Genomic DNA, 27,250 nt, shown 5'->3' on the forward strand with positions numbered 1-27,250 from the left:
GTTCTCTGCTATGGCCTGGGAAAGCAGTACAAGATGGCCTGAGTTCTTGGGCACTTGAACCCACATGGGAGACCCAGAAGATGCTCCTGGCTCCTGGCTTCAGACAGGCCAAGCTCCAGCTATTGTGACCATTTGGGGAGTGAACCAGCAGATGGCAGACCTTTCTCTCTGTCTCTCCTTTTCTCTGTCAAATAAATAAAATAAAATCTTAAAAAAAAATCCTAAGAGAGAATGCTCCAAGCACAGAGCAGGTGTTTGATAAATTACTTCTTTATAAACACTAAGTTTATAAACTAATTCTAGAAGGTTTCTCCAACAGAAACTAATGGAAGAGCTTAGATCTTTTTGTCTGAAAAGGACAAAGAAGGTGGCCTTTACCATGAATCTATCCCTCAAGCAGCCTAGATGTAGAACTGAGGTGGAGTTTTGTAGACCTCATTACCCCAAACTTCTTATCTGAGGTAAAAAAAGACTCCAGGCCTGGCCTGAATCCATGGAGTAGCCAAGTGTTTTCCAAGTCTCTCTAGTGAGCAGAGGTGTAGGACAGAAGAAGCACGGGCTAGCAATACTCCTAGAGCATCTTCTGTGTTAAACTTGGTTCTGCAGGCCCAGAGGATGCACTCTGGGGCCAGGTACCACATGTACACGGCTCCACGCCCTAGAAAGAGCTCTGATTCGGGGAAGGCTGATGTGAAAGTACTGCTTGGCTGGTTTCTCGAAGTCCCCCACTTCTCCCAAACCTGGCTCACTGCCTCCAGCAAAAGGGCAGCATGCTGCATGTCTCCTTCTCACAGACGTAGCATTTTTCACAGAAACACTCTATCCTTTTGTAATGCAGAAAAAATGTTGCCCTCAGTAAAATTTTTCCACCCCATTTTGAACACAGATTGTCAGAGCTCTGCACTAACTGGAAAGTCAGAGTGTGTCAGATCCCTTTTCTGGAAAATATGTCAAGCCTTTAAACACTGTGAAGTGATTTATATTTGACATGCAAAATCCCAACAGAAGAGTAATTCTTCTTGAGACACGGAAAGTGTTCAGAAGTTCCAATCAAGAGCATGAACAGTTTACTCCTCTCACTAACAATGGCATTTCTGTTAGCGAGAGCCAAGGTAAGACTTTATTATTTGACTCCAAGAAATTATAAACCTTTGGAACATAAACAGAAATATATTTCAAGGCTCTTTATATATTTTAAACATGTTAAATGAGACAAGTAGCTGGTGGTTTAACAAGCAATATCAGTAAATATCAAGCAAACCCAAAAAGCAGTTATTTCCTCAGATGAGCCAGATGTATGCAAGCCTCCTGTTCAAATAAAGATTTTGAAACAAGAGAACTTCAGAACACAACCACCTTGTCCTCTGACTGTAATCAGCCTAGTGATCAGGAAAGCAGTGGCCTGCAGACTGTTACAAAGGACATGGGCTTTGACGTCAGAGACCAAGGTCTAAATCCAGATTACTGGTCTTTCTAGTTGCGTGACCTTCCAGAGTTGACTTAACCCTCTCCAAGCTTCTACCTCTGCCTCTATTAAGTCAAGATGAAGTCACCCTCCTTGCAGACTTATGAGGATTAAAATGACAAGTAGATAAAGCACCCAACTCACGGTAGAGCCCAAAAGGAGGCAACTAGCATTCCTACTACTGAATCTGTTAAAAGTTCACACGAAAGTCTAAAAGTCTCCCTTCCTAGACTTCCTAAAGGCATACTGGGAGACCAGGACCTCATCAGCCCCTCCCCAACCCCCTAAAAAAAATCCTAAACCCTGAGGAACACTAAACAGCACGCTGAAATGTCAGGTACTCAGAGACATATAAATACACAATAATCCTCCTGATTATTTTATCCTTATTTTTGACTAACCATGAAGTTTTTTCCAGCCTTTTTTACTTAGTGGTTTATATTTATAACATATCTCACGACATTAAGAACTAAAAAGAATGGAACTGACATTAGTTCCAGAGTTGTCCTTTTGGGATTTTCCTTGAAGGATTTCTTTAGCTCAGAACTAATTTTTCAGGTTTCAGGTCCATGCTCATTTGGTCATAAAATCTCACTGGAGCAAAGCTGCATGAGCAGTAATAGTAATAGCTACCATCTTTGCCAAGCAACACGCCAGAAATATGTAAACTATGACAGCCATGCTGGAGGTAGGTATCATTTTATAGAAGAGGAAATTAAGGCTCAAAGGCTAACCGATTTGTCCTGAGACTCAGCTCAGTGGGAAACTCAAGGTGTTGAGGTCATGTTTGTCTGATTCCAAAACACTCACTCTTTCCATGCACAATGCTCTTCTCATAACACACGTAAGGAAAAACAATCTACTTCAAAAAGGTAAAAATTCTTTGTACGTAGAGAAGTGAGTCAATGAGACTTGAGTAGAAAAACAGATGTAATTCAAATCAAAACCACTTTCCCATTATTTGCGTAGACCAAAAATCTTTCTCTGACGTCAAAGCCCATGTCCTTTGTAACAGTCTGCAGCACTGCTTTCCTGATCACTAGGCTGACTACAGTCAGAGGACAAGGTGGTTGTGTTCTGAAGTTCTCTTGTTTCAAAATCTTTATTTGAACAGGAGGCTTGCATACATCTGGTTCATCTGAGGAAATAACTGCTTTTTGGGTTTGCTTGATATTTACTGATATTGCTTGTTAAACCACCAGCTACTTGTCTCATTTAACATGTTTAAAATATATAAAGAACCTTGAAAGACATAACGTCTTCCTTTTCCAAATCACTTTACAAATTAGAATAGGCTACAGCTTATATAGTGAGGTAGACTTTAAGAATCTGGTTCAATTCTAACCTTTAGTTTTAAAGGCAACAGAGACACCTTTTGGTCAATAAATGAAACTGCAAAGTTATAGGAATTAGATGTTAATAAGAGTAGACTGCACTAATGAGCCAGTATCTATTTAACTTTTTAGTGACTTTGTGGTCCTTTGATGTTCTAAAGCCAACATACACTTTGGCCCACTGGCCACAAAAGGAAATGTCTCCATAAAGAAAGGCAAAGTCAGGTTCTGGCCCTACTACCTGAAGTGCAGCTCAATCTGAATGGATCCTTGCGCAGTGCTGCTGTTCTTGGAAGGCTGAAAGATGCAGTTGAAAACATTTGTTGTGCCAGGGCTGGTCTTTTGCCCAGCATAGCGGGTATCAAAAGCCATCATGGAATGGGAAACCAAGTTGATAGACTTAGTTTGGTTGGAAAAACTCTCATAGAGCAGTTTGCATTTCTTGAAGTCAAATCTAAGAAGGAGAGAATAAATCAAGATGTTAAACATAACTCTTCCACTTCATAAAATCATGAAAGCTCAAGTTTACAGGAGAAACATAGATCACAAATATAATTAACTTGTATGAAGGAGATTAAATTTCTTTCTTTCTTTCTTTCTTTTTTTTTTTTTTTTTTGACAGATAGAGTTAGACAGTGAGAGAGGAGACAGAGAGAAAGGTCTTCCTTCCGTTGGTTCACCCCCGAGATGGCTGCCACAGCCGGTGCGCTGTACCAACCTGAAGCCAGGAGCCAGGTGCTTCCTCCTGGTCTCCCATGCGGGTGCAGGGCCCAAGCACTTGGGCCATCCTCCACTGCCTTCCTGGGCCACAGCAGAGAGCTGGACTGGAAAAGGAGCAGCCGGGACTAAAACCCAGTACCCATATGGGACGCCAGCACCGCAGGCAGAGGATTAACCCAGTGAGCCACGGTGCCGGCCCCAGGAGATTAACTTTCATTCTGAGATCTTGTGTTGAATTTGTTTACAGATCCCCTCAAAATGGATTCAGGGGCATGGTACCTTAGATCTTACTTTTCCAATTCAATAGAGATTGATCTTCATAGGAACTTGAGGCAGCCATATGACACATTTATTAGGTTCTTAATTCACCATCATCTAGTCTCCCTTCCCAAGTCTGAGAAGTCTGCACATTTGTGATATCCCCAGGGATCCTTTCAGAACTGCACCTGCCTGGAGATTCTCTCTAGAGTCTACCTGAGTTTCTATATAAGACCACGAAGCCCCCAAGAAACAATGAGAACACATAATATTCTCCACAGAGAAACAATTCAACTGATCCACCAACAAGAAATGAATTTAAAACTGCATACATTTAAGATTAGAGACAGCTGGGGCCAGCGCTGGGGCACAGAGGCTGAAGCTGCCACCTGTGATGCCATCTTCTCATATAGGTGCAGGTTCCAGTCTCGGCTGCTCCACTTCTAATCCATCTCCCTGTTAATGGCCTGGGAAAAGCAGCAAAGGATGGTCCAAGCACTTAGGCTCCTGCACCCATGTGGGAGACCTGGACGAAGCTCCTGGCTCCTGGCTTCAGATTGGCCCAGTTCTGGCCACTGTAGCCATTTCGGGAGTAAGCCAGCAGATTGAAGATATCCCTCTCTCTCTTTCCTCTCTCTCTCTCTTTCTCCCCCTAATGCTGCCTTTCAAATAAAATAAAATAAATCTTTAAAAAAAAAGAGACAGCTGCAATAAGCAAATCATAATTACTGTTTCATTGTAAGAATGTACATCCAGAATTATTCCATATTAAGAAAGACTAAAGGGGCCGGCGCTGTGGCGCAGTAGGTTAATCCTCCGCCTATAGCACCAGCATCCCATATGGGGGCCGGTTCTAGTCCCGGATGCTCATCTTCCAATCCAGCTCTCTACTGTGGCCTGGGAAAGCAGTAGAAGATGACCCAAGTACTTGGTCCCCACGTGGGAGACCCGGAAGAGGCACCTGGCTCCTGGCTTCAGATTGGCTCAAATCCGGCCGTTGCGGCCATTTGGGGATTGAACCAACGGACGGAAGATCTTTCTGTTTCTCCCTCTGACTGTAACTCTACCTCTCAAACAAATAAATAAAATCTTAAAAAAGAAAAGAAAGAAAGACTAAAGGCACGGCCAACCATTAAAAATCAAATTGCGCCGGCGCCGCGGCTCAATAGGCTAATCCTCCACCTTGCGGCGCCGGCACACCGGGTTCTAGTCCCGGTCGGGGCGCCGGATTCTGTCCCGGTTGCCCCTCTTCCAGGCCAGCTCTCTGATGTGGCCCGGGAGTGCAGTGGAGGATGGCCCAAGTGCTTGGGCCCTGCACCCCATGGGAGACCAGGAGAAGCACCTGGCTCCTGGCTTCGGATCAGCGCGGTGCGCCGGCCGCAGCACACCAGCCGTGGTGGCCATTGGAGGGTGAACCAACAGCAAAAGGAAGACCTTTCTCTCTGTCTCTCTCTCACTATCCACTCTGCCTGTCAAAAAAAAAAAAAAATGTAAAAAAAAAAATCAAATTTCTAGCTTGAGGCAAGTGTTCGGGTGGTGGTTAAGATGCCTCTGGGGTTCCTGCACCTGCTGGAGTGTCTGGGTTGAAGTCCCACCTCCTCTTCTGATTCTAGCTCCTGCTAATGCACTCCCTGGGAGGTCATGTTTTCATTTTCACAAGCTTGACCCTCTCATGGCAGATGTTCATGGAAAAAACAAACTAGAAGACAGAATGTTCTGGCAGGGAGATTACTAGCCTTGAAATGTTTTCAAATACTGAATCATTTTTCCAACCATCAGATCTTACGCTACTCAGAGACTCCACCTAGAAAATAAGAGTACTGGGCCGGCCTCGTGGCACGGCAGTAAAGTCGCCATCTGTGAATCCAGGATGCCGCCTCGTGGCACAGCAGGTAAAGTCGCCATCTGTGATGCCGGGATGCCGGCCTCGAGGCACAGCAGGTAAAGTCGCCATCTGTGATGCCGGGAAGCCGGCCTCGAGGCACAGCAGGTGAAGTCGCCATCTGTGATGCCGGGATGCCGGCCTCGTGGCACAGCAGGTAAAGTCGCCATCTGTGATGCCGGGAAGCTGGCCTCGTGGCACAGCAGGTAAAGTCGCCATCTGTGATGCCGGGATGCCGGCCTCGAGGCACAGCAGGTAAAGTCGCCATCTGTGATGCCGGGATGCCGGCCTTGTGGCACAGCAGGTGAAGTCGCCATCTGTGATGCCAGGATGCCGCCTCGTGGCACAGCAGGTGAAGTCGCCATCTGTGATGCCGGGAAGCCGGCCTTGTGGCACAGCAGGTAAAGTTGCCATCTGTGATGCCGGGATCCCATATGAGTGCCAGTTCAAGTCCCAGCTGCTCCACTTCAGATCCAGCTCCCACTAATGCACCCGGGAAAGCAGTGGAAGGTGGCCGAAGTCCTTGGACCCTGTCAGCCACATGGGAGACCAGAAGAAGCTCTGAAGAAGCACCATGAGTGACGACAGCAACGATCAGCAGCATGACGGAGAAAGACATCAGCACTGTGTGACGTCTCTGGTGTCTGGGGGCTGTCTGTGACTGCAGCATAAGCTGACTGACCTACCTTGGTAACAGAGCAACCAATTTAATTTTTAATTAATTAATTAATTTGCTTATTTGGTTTTTGGAGAGAGACACACACACAGAAAAGGAGCTCTCATTTGCTGGTTCACTCCCCGAATGCCTACAATGGCCTCTGGAGCTAAGAACGCAATTCAGTAGGTGACAGGAACGCAGGTACTTGAGCCATCACCTGCTGTCTCCCAGAGTTCACATTAGCAGGAAGCAAGAGTTAGGAGTAGAGTCAGGTATCAAATCCAGGCAGTCCAACACAGGATATGCTATCTTAACTGGTAGGCTGCCCTGAATTTAAACTTTCATAAAGTGTTGTGTAGAACCACCAAAAAGCACCCTGAAAGCCACATTCTGCTGTGAACCACACTGTTTTGCCCTATGCAAATGAAAATATGTGTATTTCTTGCAGTCATTATTAGCAATAAAACATGATGAAAGCCATACCTGGCCAGGGATCCAGCACTTTCCTTCCCTTTTGGATCTTTAAGTTCCAGGCTTACATTTACCATATCAATGAGGAAGCACATGCAAGTGTACACTTCTCCGCTGAGAACAGTCTGTAAAAGGAAAATGCTAATCAACACAGAGTGGATGATGTTAATCTGAAAATGGGTCAATATGTCAAGAAATCTGACTGGCTTGTTCTGCCTTCCTTTTCCAGGTGATTTTGAGGAATATATGCACAGGGTAACCATCAGCTGAGGCTATGAGAGTTACAGAAGGAGATAGGTCTCACTCACATGAATTCTTGGATCTTGTAAATCATAAGGCCGCATAAACTCCTCTATGGGCTCTCCAAGGTTGTTTTCTAGTAAGCCACGGATCAGCTTGTATTTATACAAATCCAGGGAGCAGTGGACTGAGGAGAGATTGCCATGGATAGATATGTCTGGTACAGTATGACTTATTTCTCTATGAAAAAGAACAGAGGTCATTTTGACAAACAATCACTAATTTCACATTGACACAGCTTACCTCCAAATACAACAGCCAACTATACTTTCAACCCATCTATACTTTCAACCAAGTAAATTCCAACTTCCAATGACAAAAACTTCTTTTAGCTCCAAATTTAGCAAATTGGTATGACTATCATGTTTCAACTATAAAAAGCCTCTTTTCTCTGAAAATACACATTTAGAAAATCCTCAAATCTGACATGAGCTAGCTAACTAATCTAGTATAAGGAAAATCTCATGGGACTGCAAAACAGCTTAAACTTTACAGCTGGAAAAGCAACAAAGAGGAGATGTCAAGCTCTATTTAACTCCTCACATTCAGCAGTAATTGATAAAGGAAGGAACTGATGGTTCCAACTGAGCCCAGATGGCACTTGGTAGAAACTGAATAGGTGACCCATTTCAGCTGGGCAGGCAGAAGAAAGCTGACATGCTCAGGGTCAGGGGATCAAAACCCCTCATTCCAACACTAAGGGGCTTCCTATAGCCTCCTAAGGTGACACGGGCGTCACGGATTTGACAGACACTGTGCTCGGAGTCTGAAAGGGGAGGGTTAGGATCTGAAATGGAAAAGGAATATAAACAATCACACTGTCTATACAGAGAAACCTACATACAACAGAATGTGAAAGACGAATGACGTAACCAGTAAAGGGAAACTGGACCGGATTATCAGGTGCCTACCAGGCTCCTGCCTCTGTGGTGTCAAAGCTGACAGGACACCTTGTGCTCAGCATCACCTCCTAGCTGGGCTAACAGACTATAATTATCCACATAAACACTGCTGGGAGTCGGAAAGTTTAGATAAGCAGAATAGCAGAGCTCATTTTTTTTTTTCTGGAAAGCATTGCCTCAAAAGAAAACAAAGTGTTCAATTTCTAAATACTGAAGCTCTTCTTAATACTGCTAAGCCAGTAAAACCAAATACAGCCCATGCCAACCATAACTGAACACCAGCCAGGCAGCACTTGAATAACAAGAAAGAGCGAAACACAAACATCCCAGTGAGAACAGCTACATTGTATCATTAATCCAGAGAGAAACAAAAAAAAGTGACATTAAATGACTTGTCCAAACCCGAGAACTAGGAAGGGGTGCTGCCAGAACAGGCTTAACATCACGCTGCACAGTTAGAGGGGCTGCAATGAAAATGCCCACCCCTCCACAGCCAGTCATCGCCCCCTGGAGCTGAGATGCAAAAACGCTCTTGCCTTCTCCACGATCGGTGCCCCAGACTGAAAGCGATCACCACTGGCACCAGCAGTGCCCAGTCCATGTGCCTGGGCAAGCGAGCCGGTTAAAGACACACCTGGATGTCAGCCCTGAGAGTCGGATCCTGCTGGTCTCAGGTAGCATCTAGCAATGTCCAACCCCCCCCCCCCCAAGACATTTCCCAGGCACATATAGAACTCAAGACAACTGAAGCAATGCTCTGAGCCATAGAATTCCATCCCACATTCTGAGACCAACCACAGGGTCAGCTCTTCAGTCTTTCAGATTGCTTAATGGAGTCAAAACGGCAGAACTGCATCTAACAGTCACACTGATTCTGGATCAGCACACAATGGAACACATAATCCGAATGCCCACCTCTTCCATAAGACTCTGCACGCCATCACACCCCTCACCACCCAAATCCATGCTCAGTCTGCAGGCACCTGTAAACTTATCACACAATTACAACACTAACTCAAACACTAAACTAGAATCAGCTACTCACCTTCCTGTATCACCCAACAAAACACAGGCTCCTTGAAGGCAGAAGGTTTGTCTTTATTCACAGTAGCTCTGCCCTCATTTCTACCACATAGCAGGGACTCAATAAACACTTGTTACAATGATGAAGAAACAAATAAATACCTATACCCTTTCTGATTTTTTTTCTATAAAAGATTTACTTGTTTATCTGAAAGGCAGAGATACAGAGAGAGGATAGAGAGAGACATCTTCTATCCATGGGTTCATTCCCTAAATGGTTGCAACAGCAGAGCTGGGCCAGGCCGAAGCCAGGAGCCTGGAGCTTCTTTTGGGTCTCTCATGTAGGTGTAGGGACCCAAGGACTTGGGCCATCTTCCACTGCTTTCCCAGGCCATAGCAGAGAGCTGGATCAGAAGCAGCACTCATATGGGATGCCAGCACTGTAGACAGAAGCTTAACCTTCTTCGCCACAGCACCAGCCCCCTGATTCACTTTAATTTATTTTATTTATTTCAAAGACAGAGTTACACAGAGAGGTAGAGCCAGAGAGAGAGGTCTTCCATCTGCTGGTTCATTCCCCAAATGGCCACAGTGGCCAGAGCTGAACGGATCTGAAGCCAGGAGCCAGGAACTTCTTCCAGGTCTCCCACGTGGGTGCAGGGGCCCAAGCACTTGGGCCCTCTTGCACTGCTTTCCCAGGCCATAGCAGAGAGCTGGATTGGAAATGGAGCAGCTGGGACTTGAACCAGTGCCCATATGGGATGCCAGCGCTTACAACAGTTAGTAGCTGTAAAACACTCACTTGTCTAAATTCCTTTCCACCTGCAGCTTCAGCCTACAAGGCTCAGTTAAGAGGCTGCCTCCTGTCTGCCGCACAAAATAGGAGGGGAAGACGAGATCTCCACCGCTGGCCTCTGAGGGCTTGGAGTACTCCCGTGGATGTCGCTCTGCTGCAAAGATGTCCATGTCCTGCAGATCCACAACAATGCAGTCCAGCAGGCAGACGTGGTCTTCTACAAAGATCCAAGGAAAGAGAGATAATAAAGAAGAGGAGTACCAGAAAGGATTTGCCCTGAACAAAATTTTGAAGACCAAATATGTTCACTGTGTCTTTGGAAAATATGTAGAACTGCCTGCTTCCCCGTGCTATTCACTACTCAAGAAACTGGCTGTCCAGGTCTACACCATGGTACCCAGGCCTCCCCATGCAAAGCTCCTCCTCCACGCTAGGCACACACTGCTTGCCTCCTATTCTGAGACACTAACTGGGGCTAAAGAGCTTATAAAAAAAAATGATTTAACATGAAATTCCTCCCTAGAGACAATTCTACCCAAAGGTTTACAAACTTTTCCCAGGAACTAAATGCTTTTTTCAAACAAATAATACGTGTAACCATTTCCATCATCACTGATCAAACCCAAACCACCTTCATTCTCGCCTAGACCATCATAAACAATCCTCAAGATACCTACATAATTCCATCCTGGTCCTCACAAAACCACTCTCCCCACAAAATACCTGAGTAATCCTTAAAAAAATAAATGGACCATAACATTCCCTTCCTTTATGCACTTTAATGGCCATGTTTAATCCAAAATTCTTGTTGTAGAACCCTGTCAAATCCCTACAAGGGCCTGCATAAGCCTGCTGCCTGCTTTTCCAATCTCATCCCAAGCCATTCTCCCACTTGCTAAGTCCCAGGGTTTCAGATCTTTTCTCTTTCCGTGACCCTAATGCCAAGCTCTTTGCTCCTAGATGGCCTTACCAGTGACGTCATCCTCCCATCGCAATCTAATTGGGTTCTCCTTTGTCATCCTTCCCATAATAACATTTATTATAACCTATCAGTATTTATATGTTTATTTAAGTCTTTCTCATTAGCCTCTAAGGACCACCACAGCAGGAACCATGTCTTACAGCATGTTATATATACCACAGAACAAAGTATTATAATACCTGGTATGAAGTGGGCACTAAATAAGTTAGCTCTTGATGAGTTGATGAGTATGTAAAATATGTGGAAATGAGCTGATCTGGCAGAAGGAAGTAAAAAAACAGGAATAAAATAGGTTTCAGAGATTCCCTAGGGTTCTGTCATGGAATCCTAGGAATGTATGGAAACAATGTGAAAACCACTGTCTTAATCCAAGGCAATGCATCACAAGTAGGGGAATTTCAGAGACAAACAGCGAATCAGGAGAAGAAATATTGTCAGGAAAGAGATCTTTCTACAAAATATTCCTAATCATTCCTTACAGGTGTCCACCTATAGTACTGCTGGCCTTATTCCTAATCATCACAACCACTGACACACACAGCCTTTCTCGAGAAACCCACACGTGCACTCCTCCATGCTCCACCTGTGTCACAGCCGGAGTTCAATTGGCAACGTCACACAGGTTGGGAATTAGATTCCAGAGGCAGACTGCTGAAATTTACTGTCTACGTAGCCTTGAGCAAGTTAAGTTATTCAATCTCTCTAAGCCTTTGGGCCTTCATCTACAAACTAGATAAAACGGATGAAGATAAAACCTTACAGGGCTGTTTTGAGGGTGACATAATGTAAATAATATGCTACAATGTGTGGCACATTGCAGATGTTCAGTAACAACTACTATGACGATGATGATCCCATTTAACCATCCACATAACTGTCAAGCGCTCTCCTGTCACCTCTAAGACGGCAGAGTGCTGCAGGGAGGTCTAACAAGACTCTCAGAGTCCAATCACACCAGCCTGACCTTCTTGGCTTGGCACATTCTGCCTCCCTCCCTAAATCCTTAGAGCAGCACCTCACTTGGTCCACACACTCCCATCCAGGGCACTTTCAAAACTTGAAAAGCCAAAATTAGGCCGTTGTTTGGAAGGACTAATTGTCATCCAAGGGCACTTCAAAAAGTTCAGAGAAAATTAAAATTAAAAGATGTTTATTTAAGTGTAAAAAAAAAAAGCTTTAAGGGGCCAGCACTGTGGCGCAATGGGTTAAAGCCCTGGCCTGAAGCGCCCGCATCCTATATGGGCGCCAGTTCTAGTCCCGGCTGCTCCTCTTCCGATCCAGCTCTCTGCTATGGCCTGGGAAAGCAGTAGAAGATGGCCCAAGTCCTTGGGCCCCTGCGCCCACATGGGAGACCAGAGGAGGCACCTGGCTCCTGGCTTCAGATCAGCGCAGCTCCGGCCGTTGTAGCCCTCTAGGGAGTGAACCATCGGATGGAAGACCTCTCTCTCTGTCTCTACCTCCCTCTGTAACTTTTTCAAATAAATAAAATAAATCTTTGAAAAAAACAGCTTTGAAATCTGCTCAAAGTTTGTTCATAATTTGGATCTCCCATGAACTTTCTGAAGAACCCATCATATGCAGGAATTTCAAAAAATTTTTGCCTGAAAGTTACCTTTAATTCCATTTTCCATGAACTCTTTGAAATACCCTATATTTTAGGAAAGAATGCTGATAACTGGATGATTTATCTTTTTTAAATTTTAGTTATTTATTTTTAAAGATTTATTTATTTATTTGAAAGGCATAGCACAGAGAGGAAGAGACAGAGAAAGAGACCTTCCATCAACTGTTTTATTCTCCAAATGGCTAAAACAACCAGGTCTGGGCCAGGTCAAAGCCAGGAGCCAGGAACTCCATTCACGTCTCCCACATGGATGGTAGGTACCCACACACTTAGGCCTTCCCAGGCCACTGGACTCTTGAGTAGGCACTCCAATACGGGATGCTGGCCACAAGTAGAAGCTTAGCCCACTGCACCACAAAGTCAGCCTTGCATTTTATTTTTTTGAAAGGCAGAGATAACAGAGAGAAAAAGACAGAAATGAGGTCTTCTTGTTAGTTCACTCTCCAAATGCCTGCAACAGCCAGAGATGGGCCAAGCCAAAGCCAGGAGCCAGGAACTCATTGAGGTCTCCTCCATGGGTAGCAGGGACCCAACAACGTGAGCCATCACCTGCCCCCTAGCAGAAATGCTGTAATCAGGAGTGCAGCCAGGATCCAAGTCCTTGCACACAGACAGGGCAGACACCTGCCCAGGTTCATATCTGATAGTGTTTTGTTGACAGTATTTGTTACCTAATTCTCACTCATGTTTTCTAAAGGGTTCCTTTTTTATTTTTCAGAATTAGTGATCTGCAATGACAGTGGTTAAGCAGTGGCTTATAAGGACGCAGGACTTGTGATATTCTAATTATACCATCACCATCTGGTAGCAACTATCTTGATCTACGAGATAAAAAGTTCATATAGACAATTTTAAAACTTTTAATTTACGGTGTGTCTTGTTAATTTAACCCCACTTCAGCAGTCACCCAATGCTAAATCTACACCTAACACCCGTAAGCCTGCTAAAGCAACATCAAAATCTGATTATCACTCAAGAAATGCCATCTCTTTGTTGGCATCTGCTTGGCATAATGCATCCCCGCCCCCGCCCCCCTTAGGCTCTGGAATAGTCACAGGAATTTCCCCACCACCATCCCATAGTTCCCTGCTCGCTGTTACCTGGACTGCTGGAAACACGGCCTGCAGGCGTGGCTTGCTGCCCTCGCTGCTTGGTGGAGCTGGTGGAGGGACTGGGCACAGACTCCCTCTTCAGGCTGCCCAGACCCATGCCAGCAGGAGGGGTCATAAACAGCCCCTGGGAATGGGTTCCCTTAGGGTTCTCTGGGATGGCCGCTTTCCTCACACTGTGTTTGGGGGTACCTGTTGGGGAAGCTGAAGGCACAGATTCCTGGGAAGAAACAAACAAAAACACACTCCAGAAGGCAGCAGCTGAAAGTATAATGGTATCTTTTATAGCCCAGGAGTCCCTTCCCAGTCCCCAGGACCGTCAAAGCTCTCAGTGACACCTGTGCTCCCCTCGGCCTCACGGATTCCATAAATAAGAGGAACACAGCCGTGACATTTCTGCCACACAATTGTATGTGCGAAGATGTTACAGGTTATTCAACACCCGTCGAGAACATCAGCAACTCTTTTGGCCCAACAGTGAATGCTGAGATGCTAACTGTCTCAGGTGATTTAATCTGGGTTAACTCGAATCCTCTCAGCCACACGATTTAATGTGGCTTCGCTGGGGGAAGAGGTTCATTGTCCTGAGAAAGTGTATCCAGTGGCAACTGGGAAGTGGGCCACAGTGAAGCGTCTGTACTTTGTAGAGGTCTCCTCTTATGGGTTTACATTTCTTGTCTTTTCTAGGTTAACTATGAAAACAAAATGGAAAACAAAGGTCTGACATTCCAATTATGGTTTTGCTGAGACATAAAAATTCAGAAGAGCCAACACAGGATAAACTAGGTTGCAAGTCTATTGAAAACATGACACTCTTTTTATACACACTACCTTCAGTTAAATGCTGTAAGGGAAAATCTGTGATTCAATAGCTGGCTATTAAATACCCCATGCTTGTTTCACTCGGGCCTCTGAGCTACACAATGCACAATGACATCTGCACTCTTGGGCTGGGACTGGGAGGACTGGAAGACTCAATCCTGCTGGTCTCCTCCTAGCACAGCCATAGGTCCTTACTCAGCTTTGGAAAGAGACGCAAGCAGTATGCTCTATCACTTACGTTGAGTTGTAATTACAGGGGACAGAAAAGGAAACCATTCTTTGGGCAATCATTTGGAAGGGAGGGGGCAAGGCAAATCACAAGGTAAAGCTATTATTTGAGCAAATCAACATTAAAGACCTTCCCTCCTGGTTAGCTGATTCAGGCTCTGGAGAGCATGGCTCTTCCATCTGTTCACCGCTACAGCTGCTCTGCAGTTGGTCTAAGTGAATCAGCTGCCGGAGGAGACTGACCCAAAGCATTTGAAAGGCTCTTGGAAATGATGGTTTAAGCACAAGTTGTAGTTGACAGAAAGAAAGGAAAACATATGCAAAAACTCAAACCTGTACTCATTAAGAAATGGATTTATGTAAAACAATTCTAAACACAAGAGTTGCCAAGCTCAAGGACAAATAATCCCTCTGAAAGCTCTCGTTTCAGGATTATTTCCTCTCCTTTAACCACTGGAATGCACGTGAGACAAATCTCCCCTGTGCGAGTACATTAAAGGGCAAATGTAAATGCAAAGGGCCCTGTGAGAGGAGGACAGGACTCTTCGCGGCGCTCAGGCCGCGGGCAGTCACGTGTGTACATGCGAAGAGGTAAACTTCACATTCAGGTTTATCTGAACACAAGCACTGTCACACACACACTCCAAGCAGCCCTTATGGAATTCTACAGAACAATCACCAGCAAGCAACAAGGCAATTTTTCTAGGATTTTAGGATATAAAATATCATCAAGAAAGTACTACCTATTGCTAAAAATTTTCTTTATCAGGCCCATAAGAAGGACTTCTCTATAAATAGGGGGAATAACTGATAAGAAGGCTTTCCCAAGTAATGAAATATTTTAATTTTATTTCTAAGCATATGAATGTGAATTGACTGCTGAATACCATAAGGTTTTTCGGAATAATGAGGAGGCAAAAAAGCATGTGATACCTTGAAGAGAAAACAATCCTTGTATGCAATGCCACTTAAAATCAAATCCTCAAAAACAAATACAGGGAAACCATTTCATTACAATGCTACAAACTATGTGCTACTACTTGGCTTAACAAAATAGAAACACTTTTGCAAAACTGTCCTGAAGGATTCTGGCAATTCTTCAGAGGCTAACCCTAGAGTCTGCTTGTATTCCATATATAGATATCTCTAATACTGGAAATCAGTCCATTACCTTTTTAGGAAACAGGAGTAAAAACTGGTATTATTAAACCTGATCACACCTTCTGGCTTTAACTGACTTCTTCCTGAAAAATCTAGTTTGGCCTCAAAATAAAGATTTATCACAAAGGCTCATTATTCCAACAGGAGAGCACGTGAGCACTGGCAAGGCTTCCCCAGCACGAGGAGCCGGTGCACCTTCTCAGTCAGCAGCTGTGTGTGCCGAGGGCAGCCCTATGCTCTTCCTTTCGCTAGGCTACACTGCTGCTTGGGTCTTACTCTCTGCTGCTTCCAGGGACCATTAAGTCCAGTTCACCTGTCAGTGAGAGGACACACAGAGACCTGACCTCTGGCCCTTTGGCGCAACACCTCCACTCTGGGTCTTGAGGCATGAACACAGCATGAACACAGCTCATACAGCTCACACACTATCTTCCTGTACCCACCACTGCTCAAATACTGCCGGTTCAGGACGTTTCAGTTAATGACAATGAGTCAATGGACAACTGAGAAAAAGAGACAGACACACAGGCAGTAATCTGAAAGAACAAGAACACCGAGATTAGGACTGACAGCAAATACTGCAGTCCCCTACTATTCCCAGAGCCTCACTGAGGTAGGTCCTTGGCAGAGTCCCGGTAAGGACTACGACTCTAGACACCATCTTTCAATTCCTGTCTTCCAACACCGAGAGACATTAACAACACCCGTTCAGACTTATTTTCTGTAGTAACCCCTGCAGTTCTTTCATCCACGTTAATCAACCACTGCTCTAACAGAGCTACAGCTACTCTGGTGAGGGTGATACATAATCCAGGAATTACCTTCGGCAGTTTATTTTTCTCAAATAAACCTAATCCCAGCTCGGAGGTGTAGACTCTTACCAGGAACCCCTAGTTTACATCAGGTTGGTGAGAAATACCCAAGAGCCAGCCTTGAGGTGGATATCTGGGCACTCCTGTGGGTCTGAGCCCCTAACCTACTGCTAACTCCAGGGAGGTAGCACTAGAATTAAACTCTAGGACACCCTGTTGGTATGGGAAGCATTGGCAGAATAAGACTGGTGTGGGGAAAAAACCTACATATTTGGTGTCAGCTGTGTTATGAGTACAGGAAATGGTCTCCTTTTATATGTAAAGAATTTAACACAGGGCCGTGCCGGTGCTATGGTGTAGCGGATTAAAGCCCTGGCCTGAAGCGCCGGCATCCCATATGGGCGCTGGTTCTAGTCCTGGCTGCTCTGCTTCTGACCCAGCTTTCTGCTATGGCCTGGGAAAGCAGTAGAAGATGGCCCAAGTGCTTGGGCCCCTGCACCCACATGGGAGACCCAGAGGAAGCTCCTGGCTCCTGGCTTCAGGCGCAGCTCCAGCCGTTGCAGCCATCTGCAGAGTGAACCAGCGGATGAAGACCTGTCTCTCTGTCTCTACCTCTCTCTCTAACTCTTTCAAATAAATAAAATAAATCTTAAAAAAAAAAAAAAGAATTTAGCACAAACTGGTGTATAATAAGCATTCAACACATATCAGATCTGTATTGCTATTTTTGATAGTTGCAAGGTCTTCAAGTGTTATCCGCATCTTTTCAAAGGCTCTCTCCATCCTTCTGCTATCAGCTGCTTGACTGAAAACAGACCTAACCAGATGGGAATTTCAGTAAGTGCTTTCCTGGCACGCCAAAGTGAACTTGTGCTGGATAAACACACAGACTGGAAAGCTGCTGTGGAAACCAGCAAGGAATGATGAAAACACACACCAAGCACGACAAGCCCTCAATCTCTAGTTCCAGAAACATCACTGTCTCCTCAGATGAAAAGAGGTGCAAGGGGACTGACAAGACTGGCTCCCAGCTCCCCAGAGGTAAGAGTCCGTGGTTTACTGGGTGTTTCCATTTTAACTGTTTATCCTCCAAGAGTCTCTAAGTGTCTTCTCAAATGTAACATAAAATTACAACAATGCTCATCCTAATTACCTTTAAATGTTGTAAGAAATTAGTGCCAAAGTAATTTAAAGTTATGAAGCAATACAAGTATAAAATTTTATTATGAGGCCGGCGCCGCAGCTCACTAGGCTAATCCTCTGCCTGCGGCGCTGGCACACCGGGTTCTAGTCCCGGTCAGGGCACCGGATTCTGTCCCGGTTGCCCCTCTTCCAGGCCAGCTCTCTACTGCGGCCCGGGAAGGCAGTGGAGGATGGCCCAAGTGCTTGGGCCCTGTACCCGCATGGGAGACCAGGAGAAGCACCTGGCTCCTGGCTTCGGATCAGCGCGATGCGCCAGCCGCAGCGGCCACTGAAGGGTGAACCAACAGCAAAGGAAGACCTTTCTCTCTCTCTCCCTCTCACTGTCCACTCTGCCTGTCAAAAAACAAATAAATAAATAAAAAGATTTTATTATGAAGTTTTTAATTGTCTTCAAGTAAACTACTGGCCAAATCACAAATCATTCCTCTGAAAAAAGTCACATGATATAAAATGCTGTTATTATAGAAAGAATACTTTATATACAGAAAGCATTATAAAGAGATAAAAGGTCAGTTCCATTTGTTGGTTTGCTAAAACAAGTTACTATATGCAGTTAGCAAGGATTATAATTTCCACCACCTTAACTTAAAAGGCTAAGGGAAATTTCAATAAAATGTAAACAAACACCTTTCCAGCCACAGTCTCTGCAGCGGGAACAGCAGCTGCAGACATCACACGAGCTTTCAGTCAGTTCACGTACTGGGTGGGCTGGGAAGGGAATGGCTGTGGACTGCTCACCTTATCCTGTAAGGAAAAGGTTCCTGGAAAACCAGCAAAGAGAAACTTGTTCTTGACTTTCAGCTTCCCCAAATTTGCCACAATCAGATTATTTGATCTGGAGCTTTCTGGGATAAGGAGAACAGGGGCGCCTGCTTCAATATCCAGGAGAACTCGTGAACAGCGCTGGGCTTGATCTCTCACCTGAAGAGGAAGGAAAACTGAATCAGATGACCTGACGTTCCCGAAAGCTTTGTGAAGTTATGGCACAATTAAAATCACACAGAGCACATTTTATGACCACCATAGAATTAAATTAGAAACCAATAACAAGAACATAACGGGAAATCCCCAAATATTTGGAAATTGCACACTTCTAAATAATCCACGAGTCAAAGGAGAAACCACAAGAGAAAGAGAAAAATATTTCAGTAAAATAATAAAGAAAACATATTATAATGTGTGGGATATACTGAAGGCAATGCTTAGAGAAAAAGGTACATCAATGGAGAACAGTGGAAAGTGATTCCTCTAATATCTGGAACAAGACAAGACATCCACTCTTACCACTGCTATTCAATATAGACTGGAAGTCTTAGCCAGAACACTGAAGCAAGAAAAAAAGAGTAAAAAGTATACAAATAGAAAGAAAGTCAAATTATCTCTGTTTGCATATGATATGATTCTAAACATAGAAAAACTTAATGCTCCACCAAAAGACTTTTAGCACTCATAAATAAATTAAGTTGTTGGATACAAAATCAACATACAATAGTTAAAAGCATTTTATATACCAACAAAACTTGTTGAGAAAGAAGTCATGAAAGCAATCCCATTCATAATAGCTAGACACACACACACACAACACACACACAAAATACCTAGGAGTAAATTTAACTAAGGAAGTAAAAGATTTCTACAATGAAAATTACAAAACACTGATGAAAGAAATTGAACAGAACAGAAAAAAATGAAAAGGCAATCTATGTTCATGAATTCGAATACTACTGAAATGTCCAAACTACCCAAAGTGATTTACTGAAAAATGTATATGCTTACTTTAGAAAAGAACAAAGATGTTAAAATCAATAAGCAAAGTTTCCATCAAAAGAAACCAGAAAAAGAAAACCAAACAAAACTTAGAAGAAAAAAAAACAAAGGCCAGAAATCAATGACAGAGAAAACAGATAAACAACTAAGAACATTTATAGAACACTGCACCCAACAACCACCAAATACACATTCTTTTCACATGTAAATGGCCTATTTACAAGACTATGCCTAGGGCATTTGGTACAGCAGGTAGTGTGCTGTTTGGAACACCCACATCCTACAAGGGAGAGCTCAGATTGAGTCCCAGCTACTCTGTTTTTGATTCGGCTTCTTGCTGGTGCACATCTTAGAAGACAGCAGATGATGGCTCACGTATTTGGGTTGCTGGTACCCATAGGAGAGACAGACAGGCTTCAGGGCCCCTGGCTTCAATCTGGCTCAGCCCTAGCTGCTGCAGGCAATCTGAGAGTAAACCAGTAGATGAAAGACTTCTCTTTGTCTGTCTCTGTCTCTGTCTGGCTCTATCTCTCTCACTATGCCTTCCATATAAAATGAAGATAAACAAAAATTTTTAAATAAATAAAGGATAAGAGAATCTATGAACAGCACTCTAAAAAAAACAACAGGGGCCTGCACTGTGGCACAGCAGGTCAAAGCTCCAGCCTGCAGCACTGACATCCCATGTAGGCACTGATTCAAGTCTCAGCTGCTTCACTTATGATTCAGCTCCCTGCTAATGCTCCTGGGAAAGCAGTGGAGGATGGCCCAAGTGCTTAGGCCCCTGCACTTATGTGGGAGACCCGGAAGAAGCTCCTGGTGTGGCCTGGTTCAGCCCCAGTCACTGTGGCCATTTGGGGAGTGAATCAGCAGATGAAAGATACTCTCTGTCTCTATCTCTCTCTGAAATTCTGCCTTTCAAATAAAAATAAATCTTTAAAAAAACAACAACTACAGGGAACAGCATTGTGGCACAGCAGGTTAAGCTGACATCTGTGTCGCTGGCATCCCATATGAGCACTGGTTCGTGTCCCAACTGCTCCACTTCCAATCCAGTTCCCAGCAGTGGTGTGGGCTCCATGCCCACATGGAGACTGGGAAGAGCTCCTGGCTTCTGCCTGGCCCAGCCCTGGCTGTTGTGGTCATCTGGGGAGTAAACAAACAGATAGAGGATCTCTCTTTCCTCTCTCCTCTCTCTCTCTTTCTCTCTCTAACTCTTTCAAATAAATAAACCTTTAAAAATAAACACCAACCTACAGCCAACATCATATTTAATGGTGAACAAGGCAAGGATAGTCAGTTCCAACATGATCAACACTGTCCTCTAAGTCCTAATCCGTGTAAAGAGGAAAGAAAAAGAAACAAAAAGGAATGCAAGTTGGGAAGGAAAAGGTAAAACTTTATCATTCGCAGACAACTTAATCATCTTTGTACATGTATAAAATCCTAAAGTATCTAAAGAAACAAGAATTAATATGTAAGTTTAGTAAGACTGCGGGATACAAGGTCTCTAAGTCAATATACAAAAGTCAGAAAAATCAGTTATACTTTCTATCTACTCAACAAACTGGACATCAAAATTCTTTAGAAACTGACATGTTTTTATAGTCACATCAAAACTTTAAAATGCCAAAGGATGAATTTAACTAAAACGGGGTCAGATTGGTATAGGCAAAACTACAAAACACAGCTGAGGGAAATTATTTAATGGAGAGACACTGGTCCACCTCACTAACGTATCCAAAGATTCAGGACTGTTAAGATGTCAAATCTCCACAACATGATATATAAATCTAATGCAATCCCAACTAAATTGTAGCTGATTTATTGTAAAAATTGACAAGCCGACTCTAACATTTACATGGAAAAGCAAGAAACCTAGAATAGCCAAAACATGAAGACAGTTTCTTATGATGTTAAACACACAGTTACCATGACTCAGCAATTGCTCTCCTAGGTTTTTGTTTTATTTTCCTTAAAGATTTATTTTTATTTATTTGAAAGAATTAGAGAGAGAGGTAGAGACAGAGAGAGGTCTTCCAGCCACTGGTTAACTCCCCAAATGGCCACAACAGCCGGAGCTGAGCCAATCCAAAGTCAAGAACCAGAAGCTTCTTCCAGGTCTCCCACATGGGTGCAGGGGCCTAAGCACTTGGGCCATTTTCCACTGCTTTCCCAGGCCATAGCAGAGAGCTGGATCAGAAGTGGAGCAGCCGGGACTAGAACCCGCACCCTTACGGGATGCAGGTGCTTCAGGCAGGGTCTTTAACCTGCTGCACCACAGCGCTGGCTCCATCCTAGGTATTGCTTAAGAGAAATGTATGCATCCACAGTAAGAGTTCAATGTGAATATCCATATCACTTCTATTTATAACAGCCCCAAACTGTAAAGTACCCAAATGTTCATCAAGTGGGCAAGTGGATAAACAAACTGTATCATGTTCAAACAATGGAATTCAACACAGCAATAAAGTGAAATGAACTGCCAAGTGGCTGGCAACAGCATGGATGAATCTTAAAAGCAATATGCTAAGTGAAAGAAGCCAGACACAGGTGACTGCACCCTATATGACTTCATTTATGTAGAATTCTTTTAAAAAGGTGAAATTATGGTGCTAGAAAGCAGACCGATGGTTGTCAGGATTAGGGCAAGGGGGCCAATGTCACAGGGACATAGGGTTAGAACAAGGGGACCAATGGCTGTCAGGGTACAGGGGTTAGAACAAGGGGACCAATGGCTGTCAGGGTACAGGGGTTAGAACAAGGGGACCAATGGCTGTCAGGGACAGGGGTTAGAACAAGGGGACCAATGGCTGTCAGGGACAGGGATTAGAACAAGGGGACCAATGGCTCTCAGGGTACAGGGGTTAGAACAAGGGGACCAATGGCTCTCAGGGTACAGGGGTTAGAACAAGGGGACCAATGGCTCTCAGGGTACAGGGGTTAGAACAAGGGGACCAATGGCTCTCAGGGTACAGGGGTTAGAACAAGGGGACCAATGGCTCTCAGGGTACAGGGGTTAGAACAAGGGGACCAATGGCTGTCAGGGACAGGGGTTAGAACAAGGGGACCAATGGCTGTCAGGGACAGGGGTTAGAACAAGGGGACCAATGGCTGTCAGGGTACAGGGGTTAGAACAAGGGGACCAATGGCTGTCAGGGACAGGGGTTAGAACAAGGGGACCAATGGCTGTCAGGGTACAGGGGTTAGAACAAGGGGACCAATGGCTGTCAGGGACAGGGGTTAGAACAAGGGAACCAACGGCTGTCAGGGTACAGGGGTTAGAACAAGGGGACCAATGGCATAGGAACATGCAGAAACTTTTAGAGATTAACAGAAAAAGTCTAAATCTTAATTGTGGGGCTCCCCAGCCTCTTTCTAAAGAACTGTTTATTTATTTATTTGAAAGGTAGAGCAAGAGTGAGAAAGAAATCTTCTATCTATTGGTTCACTCCCCCATTGCTCACAAGAGTTAGGGTGAAGCCAACCAACGAGGAGCCCAGAACTCCACCGGGGACTCCTGCATGGGGGGGAGGGATCTAAGCACTTCAGCCTTCATTCCTGCCTCCCAGGAAGCATTAGCAGGAAGCCGGACTGGAAGCAGAGCAGGGGACCCAACCAGCACTTTGACATGCATGGCAGCATTCCTGGCAGCGGCTAACCTACCCTGCAACACCTACCCCGGTGGCCAGGCTCTGGCTTTGTGCTAGCTAACACCCAGCTGCTACAGGCATTTAGGAAGTGAACCAGAGGATGGGCACTCTTTCCTTGTCATTCTGACGCCCAAAGGAAAAAAAAATAGGTTGATTATGTAAATTATACAATAAAGCTGACAAAAAGCATACTGTACTAAAATAATAAAATACTATACAATCACTGAAAGTGTTATTTAATGATCTGGAAAATGCTTCTCATATGCTGATCAGTAAAAATACTGAAGTAGCACCTTGACAGTAGGGAGTCAATTTTAGAGCATCCATGACTCCATCTTGAGAAAGAAGCCCCCCCCCCCCGCACTGCGAAATTCTGGTCTGAAACTACAATCTAAACACTTAGACAACAGCAGTCCCCTACATCACACTTGGCAAAGCACAGAAACCCCTAGCATGATCGCTCAAGCTTAAAAACAGATAGGCTGCACCTGGGTTAACGATACGGTTGTAATTTGTCTATATCCTACAAATGATTCAGGCCAACACCTGGATTAATGTCAAGATCACAACTGAAACTGTTAAGAGTGTAACTGGTATTGTTAAGATGATAATTGATATTAGTTTCACTAATTGATATTAGTTTAGATTAGGGTGACCCCAGTAACCATGTATCCCCCCTCCCGTCCTTGTCGTTTTTGCCTTTATAAATCCTGTTGGTTGAAGCATCAGGGTCAAGAGTTCACCGCCAGCAATAAAGGACTATCAAATTTATCAATGTTTGGTGCTCCTCTGTTTACACTCACTCAGGTACAACAATACATAGATCACACAAGTGAGAACAAGAAAGACAGCTGTGGGGCCAGCATTGTGTCACAGCAGGTAAAGCCACACCAGCAATGCCAACATCCGACATGGGTGCCACTGATTCACATCCCAGCTGCTCCACTTCCAATCCTGCTCCTTGCTGATGTCTTGGGAAAGGCAACAGAAGGTGGCCCAAGTGCTTGGGCCCCACTCACTTAAGTGCAAGACCCGGATGAAGCTCTTGGCTCCTGGCTTCAGACTGGTTCAGCCCTGGCTGTTGCAGCCACTTGGGGAGTGAACCAGCAGACAGAAAATCTCTTTCTCTCTCTTTCTTTCTCTCCCCCAACTCCTCTCTGCAACTCTGACTTTCAAATAAATAAATCTTAAAAAAAAAGATGGCTTTAATTTTCTATGTCCCACAAAAGTGGTACTTTTTAAAATGTTTTTAATTTAAAAAAATATGTAAATTGTTACCACTTTCAAAAAAGAGAAAAATCTAAGTTTATAATATAGACAGCTTTTTCAGAGACAGAAAGAGCACCCAACTTCTGGTCCCCTGCCCAAAGTGCCCACAACGGCCCAGGGCCAAGTCTCCTACACAGATGGCAGGAACCCAATTACTTTAACCATCACTGCTGCCTCCCAGGGTCTGCATTAGCAGGAAGCTTAAATTTGGGGCAGAGCCAACCTTCAAACCCAGAAACTCAATATGGTAGGCTAAATGTCTGCCCTGAAGTATATATTAGAGTTATAAATTAGTTCATATTCACTGTAAAAAAATTTACAAGACAAAGACAAACAAATAGGGAAAACTGAAACCACCCATATTCTCACCTCCAAAGCCAAACGCTGTGAGTTTAGTACAAAGTATGAACTCTGGTGCCGAACTACCCTGATGAAGTTGTTAGGGTCACTGTTTTCTCAAACTGAAAATAACAGGGGCTGGCACTGTGGCATGGCAGGTCCTGGCTGCTCCTCTTCCACTCCAGCTCTCTGCTACAGCCTGGGAAAGCACCCACATAGGAGACCCAGAAGCCACCTGCACCCACATAGGAGACCCAGAAGAAGCTCCTGGCTCCTTGGCTTTGGCCTGGCCCAACTCCGGCCATTTTGGCCATTTAGGGAATGAACCAGTAGATGGAAGACCTTTCTCTCTGGCTCTCCCTCTCTCTGTCTGTAACTCTACCTCTCAAATAAATTTTAAAAATTATAAAAAAAACTCAACTTCAAAGAAATGAGATGGCACACCTGAAACACGCAGAAGTGAAAATCTAACAGCCATCGTTACCATATCAACACCATATCCTTCCCATCTTTGTTTGTTTGGAAGGCATCTGCTGGTTCACTCCCCAAATGCTCACAAGGCGGGGCCGACCAGACTGAAGCTAGGAATCCACAACTCTGTTTGATGACTCCCACACCGGTGGCAGGGACCCAAATACTTAAGCGATCACCTGCTTCTTCCCAGGGTGTACACCGGCAGGAAGCTGGAAACAGCAGAGGTAGGACTCGAAACTAGGCACTCTGATACAGGATGCAGGTGTCTCTCAAGAGGGAGCCTGACCACCGTGCCAAATGCCTGCCCCTCCATCTTTTTTTCTATACACACAATAACTTTTTAAATTTCAATATATTAATTTACAGATTCCAAAACAATAAACTGTTATAGGCACATTGAATAGCTCTTAACTTTTCAAAGAAAGGGTTTTTTTTTTTTAAAGATTTATTTATTTTATTTGAAAGAGTTACAGAGAGAGAGAGAGAGAGAGAGAGAGAGAAAGAGAGGACTTCCATCCCATGGTTCACTCCCCAATTGGCCACCAAGGCCAGAGCTGCGCCAATCCGAAACCAGGAACCAGTAGCTTCTTCCAGTTCTCCCATGCGGGTGCAGGGGCCCAAGGCCTTGGGCCATCTTGTACTGCTTTCCCAGGCCATAGCAGAGAGCTGCATCAGAAGTGAAGAAGCTGGGTCTCAAACCGGTGCCCATACGGGATGCCGGCGTTTCAGGCCAAGGCATTAACTTACGGTGCCACAGCGCCGGCCCAGAAAGAAAAATTTTTTGAGAGACACAGAAAGAGCTCCCATCTGCTGGTTCACGCTCCCGAAGGCCCACGATGGCCAAGGCTAGACTGCGATGAACTAAATCCTGGCTCCCACATGGATGGCAGAAACCCAATTACTTGAGACGTCATTGTTGCCCTCAAGGTCTGCATTGGCAGAAGCTGTGTACGGAACCAGGGCTGGTTACTGAACCAGGCTGACCCACGGGGGACACAGGCATCTTGGCTACTAGGCTAAATGGCCAGCCCACCTCTTTTCTGCTTAACCGGCCTTTGTAATTGTATGTTCATAGGAAATACTCTGAAGCATGAATTAGACAACCAAAATTAAGAATTACAATGTTTACACACCTGTAAAATGGCAATAATACACCTGCCCACTAATACCTCATCAGGAGCATCATAATCAATTGGTTTTTTTGTTTATATTTTCCCACTAAAATATAAACTCCAGAGGGGCAACAACCTTGTCTTTCTTATTCTGCACTTTGTTCCTAATATCGCCAGATTGTATGACATGTCATTTCTAAATAATAGAGGAAGTGAACAAACTCATTTCTTGTAATGTTCAAATGAGATAATCTATGTGAAGGCACTAGGTAAACTCCAAAGCACCACCCATGCAAATAATCCTGAGGAAACATACAGCACACTGCTGCTTGCTCTCTGTGTATTTCTCCTAAAACTGAGCACACAGAAGAATGTAGGAAAAATACAGTGGCAAAACCAGACAGCAGACTTTCTTCCCAAGATTTCCAAATTGCAGTATCACTTCTTAGCTCCATCAAAAATCTACACTCCTTGTTACATAGTGGTTGAAGAAGTTTAGCAAATATAAGAGACTATAGGCAAAGTAGAAAACATCATTCTTCTGGGGAAAAATATAATAGAAATAATTTATATTTAACCAAATACATTCCATTACAATTGATATTCCATTACAATTGATATTCTTAAAAATCCAAACATCGGGAGCCCGCGCCGCGGCTCACTAGGCTAATCCTGGGCACACTGGGTTCTAGTCCCGGTCGGGGCGCCGGATTCTGTCCCGGTTGCCCCTCTTCCAGGCCAGCTCTCTGCTGTGGCCAGGGAGTGCAGTGGAGGATGGCCCAAGTGCAGTGCTTGGGCCCTGCACCCCACGGGAGACCAGGAGAAGCACCTGGCTCCTGCCATCGGATCAGCGCGGTGCGCCGGCTGCAGCAGCCATTGGAGGGTG

General features: G+C 44.5%; 1 protein-coding gene across 5 annotated transcripts in view; it reads right to left on the reverse strand.

Annotated features, from left to right (window-relative positions):
* VPS13D (vacuolar protein sorting 13 homolog D) overlaps nucleotides 1-27,250 on the reverse strand; it is a 276,670-nt gene that overhangs the window by 191,670 nt on the left and 57,750 nt on the right. For all 5 annotated transcript variants that reach the window (XM_008275374.4, XM_008275375.4, XM_008275373.4 and 2 more), the window contains 6 exons: nucleotides 18,489-18,671; nucleotides 13,516-13,744; nucleotides 9,816-10,026; nucleotides 7,097-7,268; nucleotides 6,801-6,913; nucleotides 3,041-3,253 (listed from right to left, as the gene is read on the reverse strand). In XM_008275374.4, the coding sequence (XP_008273596.3) occupies nucleotides 3,041-3,253; nucleotides 6,801-6,913; nucleotides 7,097-7,268; nucleotides 9,816-10,026; nucleotides 13,516-13,744; nucleotides 18,489-18,671 (1,121 nt within the window). The remainder of the gene's footprint in view (nucleotides 1-3,040; nucleotides 3,254-6,800; nucleotides 6,914-7,096; nucleotides 7,269-9,815; nucleotides 10,027-13,515; nucleotides 13,745-18,488; nucleotides 18,672-27,250) is intronic.

This window comes from Oryctolagus cuniculus, chromosome 7 (assembly GCF_964237555.1).
Source record: "Oryctolagus cuniculus chromosome 7, mOryCun1.1, whole genome shotgun sequence".
In the NCBI taxonomy this organism is placed as follows: domain Eukaryota; kingdom Metazoa; phylum Chordata; class Mammalia; order Lagomorpha; family Leporidae; genus Oryctolagus; species Oryctolagus cuniculus.